The sequence below is a fragment of the Prunus persica genome, chromosome G1, assembly GCF_000346465.2.
Source record: "Prunus persica cultivar Lovell chromosome G1, Prunus_persica_NCBIv2, whole genome shotgun sequence".
NCBI lineage: Eukaryota > Viridiplantae > Streptophyta > Magnoliopsida > Rosales > Rosaceae > Prunus > Prunus persica.
The window spans coordinates 18444509-18450982 of record NC_034009.1 but is presented as its reverse complement, the minus strand read 5'-3'; the positions used below and the strand labels follow the sequence as shown (position 1 = coordinate 18450982).

Genomic DNA, 6474 nt, shown 5'->3' with positions numbered 1-6474 from the left:
TTATCCAAGCCAAATTCCCCACTTGGAGCACAATGGCTTTGGTTAAAGGTTAAGATCCACGAGTGCAGCACCATTTTTCCATCATTCGATTACTCATTCTTTCTTTCTACTAGAAGAGTAAAACACTCATAGCGGCACACCTAACACATCCAAGGAAAAGGAGCAACATCAAGCCTAAATTAAGAGTCCAGATGAGCCTTTCTTAATCAACAAGTAACACATCACAGCTGAACATGAGCATGCAAAAGGACTAGGGCATCGCAGTGTTCTCCAATAGCACTCAAACGCTTTTGGCACGTACACTGGTATTGGATAGACTTCAGTCCAACTCAATCCTTCCTTAAGTCTCTATTTATCTAGCCAAAAATAAAAAGTCTATATATCTTCTACATTTATTTATACTTTATTGAAAGACCAATTGGTTAAGGTAGTGTACCATCCTTTCTTACACTATTATTAAGAATATTATTTAGTCAAAAATAAAAAATTGGTTGTCTCTTTGTTTTTTGATTTTTTTATTCAAGTGATAGTCTACATTATTTTTTGAATCGAAGATAGTCTAAATTATTAGTGAAGAAACTATCAAGTGTCACGGGTATCAACTCAACTAAACCAGTGAAAATTCTTTAAATTATTAGTGAAGAAACTATTAAATGTCACGGGTATCAACTCAACTAAACCAGTGAAAATTCTTTTTCTTTTTCTTTTTTCTAAATACAAGTGTTTGTCTACTATTAGTAAGGAAACTACGGAGTGTCACGGGGTATCAACTGGAGTAGACTGAAAATATACTTTTAACCAAACAGGAGCATAAAGTATTTGTGAAATCGCCCTTTTATTTTTCTTTTGGTAAGGTGAATTCGCCATTTTTTCATTTTGGTAAAGTGAAATCGCCATTTTATTATATTGCTGCATTAATATGTTCAATGCCCAAGTTAAACAGTGAGTTAATCACTTTCTTGGTCAGAACATTTGGCCGTGCAAATCCACCCATTCAACATGTTTGTATAAGAAAGAGGAAGAAAGAAAACTAATAACAAGGAAATAGAATCCATGGCTGCTGAGGTAGTTGTGTCGGTTGTGATGCAGAAACTCACCAACATGCTGGTTCAAGAATCGACGATCTCCGACGAGATGATAGATCAGGCTGAGGGCCTCAGAATAAGATTCAGAGAAATGCAAAGATACTTGAGAGATGCGGAAAGCAAACAAGAAAGCTACGAAGATGTTAGGAAGTGGATGGCAGAGTTTCTGGGCATAGCGTATGATTTGGAGGACTTCGTCGACATTTTTGTCCTCGAAAGAACGCGACGGAGGAGATCGAGCTTCATCGGCTACATTGCGACATTGGAAGGCCTGAAGGCTACTCTGAAACTCTGCAGCGAGATGAAAGAAATAGAAGGCAAAATCTCGGATTATATGTCCAAGTTTAGCCAAATAAACCAGCGCCTTACTCTCTCAATGGACAAGGGGCCAATTTTGCGAAAGCAAAATGATCTGCCTGAGGACCTGCCCTCCCACCTGAGGCCTTGCCTTCTGTATCTGGGAATGTTTCCAAAAGAAGTGGACATACCCGTGAGAAGATTGTTTCATCTATGGCTTGCAGAAGGATTTGTGAAACAGTCGCCTGGAATGTCTCCAGAGGATTTGGTGGAGGAATATCTAGCAGAACTGGTGAGAAGAGAAATGATTCTTGTGTTTAGTTTCAGGTCAGATGGAAGTGCAAAGACATGCCGTATGCCGGAAAAGCTTCGGCATGTCCTTTCACTCAAAGCTGAGGAAATTGGTCTGTTTTATATCCATGGGAAATTAGCTTCTCGTGCACCGGCATCATCAGTCTCTGATCCCCAGTTTGCAGTTCGTCGTGTGGTTGAGCATGCTGACATTAAAGACTACCCAGGTGAGACTGAGTTTTATGTCAAAAATCTGCGCTCTTATATTTCCTTTAACACCCAAAAGAAGGATTTGCAAGCAATCCAAATTGGGAAGTTTGTGAGCAAGATTATTGGTAAAAGAGGATATGCATTACTTAGGGTGCTTGATCTTGAAGGGGTTTATAAACCTCAGTTGCCTGAAGAGCTGGGGTTTCTTTACCACTTGAGGTATCTGGGTTTGAGGTGGACCTTCTCGGATGCTCTTCCTACATCTGTGGGGCACCTACCCTACCTAGAGACCCTGGATGTCAAGCACACTTATATAAGAACTCTCCCAAGTACCATTTGGAAAATGAAGCTTCTGCGGCATCTATACTTGAATGATATTCGGTTGGACATGTCTGTGCATAGACATAGCACTAATCCTCTGACCCAACTTCAGACATTGTGGGGGTTATTGGTGGACAAGAAGACCCCCGTGAAGGATGGTCTGAACAGGTTGGTTAATCTCAGAAAATTGGGTCTCACATGCCACTCAATCTCCACGGAAGGAATAGGCCAGTGGATCTTAAGACTAACAGGCCTCAGGTCCTTAAAGTTGAGATGTAAGAATGAAATAGGCGAACCTTCATCACTCCATCTACCGTCTTTGGCGAATCTCCAGCACCTCACACATGTTTATTTGCTGGGTAGATTACCAAAGTTAAATGAAAAGTTCGAATTCCCACCTCAACTCAGAGTCCTAACTTTATCAGTCTCAAAACTAGAGGATGATCCTATGCCAAAGCTAGCGCGGCTTAAAAACTTGTCCGTGCTGAGGCTTTTGGCTAATTCTTACACTGGAAAAAAAATGGATTGCCCTGAAGGAGGGTTTGGTTCACTTCGAGTTCTGAGACTATGGATGCTGGAAAATCTAGAGGAATGGGAGGTGGCAGAAGGAGCTATGAAGAACCTCCAAGAATTGGAAATCCGATGCTGCAGTAGCCTTAAAGCAGTTCCAGATAGAGTGCTGAAATCTAGTACCTTTGAAAAATTGAATCTAATAAATATGTCGCCGGCATTTGTTGCAGATTGTGAAGCTAAAAAGCAGGAGAAAACAACCATGACCAAGGAAACATGGGAATTCTAAAGGCAATCCTTATTTTCAGAGTGGCAGTGGAGAGTTGGTTTTGAAAAGTAACTGGTTGGCTATAAGTTGTCAGGTTTACCTGATGTTAATCCGAAGTTCATTTGAATTCTGTTCTGTGCTTGTATTTTATTTCTATGTGAAAACATTAAAGAGAATGAGATGCGTTATCCTAATGCATACCAGTCCATTTGCTATTCTTTTGCCGAGTGTTGGATAATATTAGATGCGTTTATCAGAAAATTATAGGTCCATGTATACCAGTCCATCATAAGTCTCACCGTCATCTATGTACTGTAATCAACCACTACCATAGAAGTATCATACTATGTAACAGATGCGTAGGTTCGGCTGAAGTACATTTATCAGCATTAACCTGGTAGACATTGAAATAATACATGGATCCGAAATTTTGTTCCGTTTATCAGTGTGTACTTTCATTTACTGTCTACTCACTTATGACCTCACTAGATAAGTGATGATCATAAACCTTAGCAATGGTGTCTGTGCCAAAAATCTGCAGTTGACTTACATGTAGTGAATGTAATCTTACATGAAATACAAAAAATACCAACCAGAAGAAACAGAAAAATAAATTTTAACTGTATGATCTGAACTTCTCCCGGGACTCAGAGAGATTAAAGCCTTAAATTGGAACAAGTGTATACTTTTTTAGGAAAAGTTTATCAAAGTCCTTGTTTACCTGCAGGGGTAAAGGAAACTGAGCCATGTGTTGTCAACTCTGTAGCTGTACTACCTTAAAATCAGCTTAACCTTAGCATGTCCTGCTATTTGAAATTGTTCTCTAAGTGCATGTACATATATGAATGTGGTAAAATTTATACAGGTAGCCCATTCTGCTGCTCGGCATTCATGGTATGGCATGAAGTGCTGCAACTGCACTTGCACTAATATTCATGAACATCTATTTCAAGTTGTCAGCGGCATGAACAAGTTCCTCAGCTGTACTTTGATACAATCTTCTCACGAGTCACGACAACTGCACTTTTATGGTCCATACAAAGAAGGCAAACAACCCAAAAGCAGGAACAGTGTTTTGCGAATCCAAATTAAATGCAAAAGTTCCAGATACGAGGCTAATCTTGTTGAAAGTTCCATAATGTGACCGAATATGAGGCTTGGCTTTCAATTCTTCAGCTTGCAAAGGCAATGGGAGTTCGAAAGCTCAAAATTCAGAGTGATTCATTACTGGTCGTGAACTAGGTAAACTCTTGTTATGAAGCAAAAGAACCAAATATGATCTCACACCTACAAAACGTTGAGTACCAAATGAGAGGTGAAGAAAACCCATAGGTCCCTGATAGACAATTCAATATACATAACTTTATGCCTCTAATATTTATTGTTTTGCTAAGACTCTGAGTATTTTATGATTATTTAGTTTGTTTCAGTTACTTTAGAGATATTATTTGCTTGTTGAAGGAAAAGAGTGAATAAAGACTGCAATGGCCATGTGGTGAGGAATAAAGAAATTATTATGCAAGGTGCCACTATCTTTTGGAGGAAAAGAAGAGAGAAAGCAAATCCTGGAGTTGCTGTACCACTAGCAGCAAATAAATAAAGAAGACTAAAGTGCTGGACCCAAACATAAAAGTAAATAACAAGAAGTGGATACAACAATGAAGAATAAACAATTGCAGTGGGTTGAGGCAGAGCTACAGCAAAACATCTATAAATAGAGAGGTCTTCCAGCTATAAAAATACGCCCCGGAGCTCTCAAGTAATCTCAGAGAGTTCTCTCTCTTCTCCCTCTCATGTATACCTCAGTTTTCCATATCTTTTTGAGTTGCACAAACATTATGTGTAAATAACTTTCAAGTCTAAGGATTCGATGTAACCCTAGTAAGAATATTTCATGTTATTTAGTTATTTAAAACCAGATTTCAGATTATATGGTTGAGTTCTTATTCACTGTTTTATTGTGCCTATATTCAAAAGATTATGATTGATCACCATTAGAATTTGTCTATAGGTTATTTGATGCAGGTTTGGAGCAGATACCATGCTGGAACTTGACAGTTGCTCTGTGAATAAGAAGTGTGAATGCCTAAGCAGATACCATGTCTAGAGTTTGCATGATCATTTAGTCTTTTTTGTTCCCAATGGGTTTCTAATTAGTTGATCTAAGTTGGATACCACAACTAGGTTGCATGTTAGAAATACTTGATTAAAGCCAGATAACATGGATAATCATACTAAAGTAAGAACTGATCTTCAATGCATGTCTGACAATCTGGAAATGAATAACTAATGACTGAAATAGTATTACTAGTGGTGAAATCGTTTCCTTAGTGTTTTCTATCTTGATTCCTCAGAAAATTAACGTTAGTCTTATTTATTCTTATCTCTGCATATCTTCAATACAGATTTACACCGAATCTCACTTTTGCTTATTTGATTGTTTTAGTATTTAAGTTCTTTAAATTTAGAGTTAACTAGTATTAGAAATTAGGTCTGGGCACATATCAGTTCGGAACGGTAGAAGGCTCTTCCGTTAACCAAACCAAAGACTTCGGTATCGGTAGACCATTTTCTCTTCCATTAATCAAACCAAAGACTTTGGTAGACTTCGGATTGGTTCAGTACGCAGGTAGTACTTTAATAAAAACATACTAATAAAAATACAATTTATAATACTTTCACATAACATAAGTTCTTGAACAAATACACCAAATTATCCTCGTAAAATACAAAAATTCAGTAGTCTAATTCATCCAAGTATGAAATCAAATAACTTAGTCACTATATCATTCAATATATACTCAAGATCTACTGGGAGCCACTTGTGTTTGTTGTTTGAACATTTGAGTGTTATCTTTAGTTTTTCATGCTGAATCCAACCATATAAAGAACATAAAATTTGGATCAACGGTTGGAAAGTTACAGATAAACAACGAGACAAAGGTCGAAACTAGAAAACATATGAAATTCATAAATTCCTCTCTGACCAAAAAGTGCTACAGTACCTAGGTGATAAAGAAGTGATAGAATGGTGATAAAGAAGTGATACAGTAGTGATAAAGGGGTGATACAAAATGCTGATTGTATTTATCTTTAGTTTCTTATTTTGTATTTAAATAATAGAATAAGTATAAATATCAGATCGGTATAGGTTTTCATTGGGTTAGGAATATTGTTTCCATTAACCAAACCAAACATCTCAGTACGGATTGGATCGGAATAATTAAAATTAAAAAAATATTTATTTAACCAAACCAAACCAAACCAAACTGTTGGTACGGTATAGTCGGTACGCGAATAATTCGAATGAGATGCCCACCCCTATTAGAAATTAACTGAGTTAAATAACTAGAACATATTAGAAACTGTCCTTGTGGGTTTGACCTCGTATTTATTACTATACTATCTTATAGTTTTTGTATTCGAGTATTAGTTAAGTTTAGGATTCAAAGTATTTAAGTTGAGTCTAGAAATAAAACTTACAACAGTCCC

The 6474-nt window shown here is 37.3% G+C and overlaps 1 protein-coding gene across 4 annotated transcripts; it reads left to right on the top strand.

Annotated features, from left to right (window-relative positions):
* On the top strand, positions 725–5396 carry LOC18793906 (disease susceptibility protein LOV1). 4 transcript variants are annotated; one of them, XR_002269935.1, is made up of 4 exons: positions 725–3005; positions 3848–4224; positions 4444–4863; positions 4994–5396. XR_002269935.1 is itself a non-coding variant. In XM_020555896.1 (2 exons), exon 1 carries the CDS (start codon positions 1054–1056, stop codon positions 3001–3003), a length of 1950 nt encoding a protein of 649 aa, XP_020411485.1. In that variant the 5' UTR covers positions 725–1053; the 3' UTR covers positions 3004–3015; positions 3078–3424. The 4 variants fall into 4 exon arrangements, 2 of the variants coding, with proteins under 2 accessions (XP_020411485.1, XP_020411484.1); XR_002269934.1 differs by having other exon boundaries at positions 4444–5365; XM_020555896.1 differs by lacking the exons at positions 3848–4224; positions 4444–4863; positions 4994–5396 and adding an exon at positions 3078–3424 and having other exon boundaries at positions 725–3015.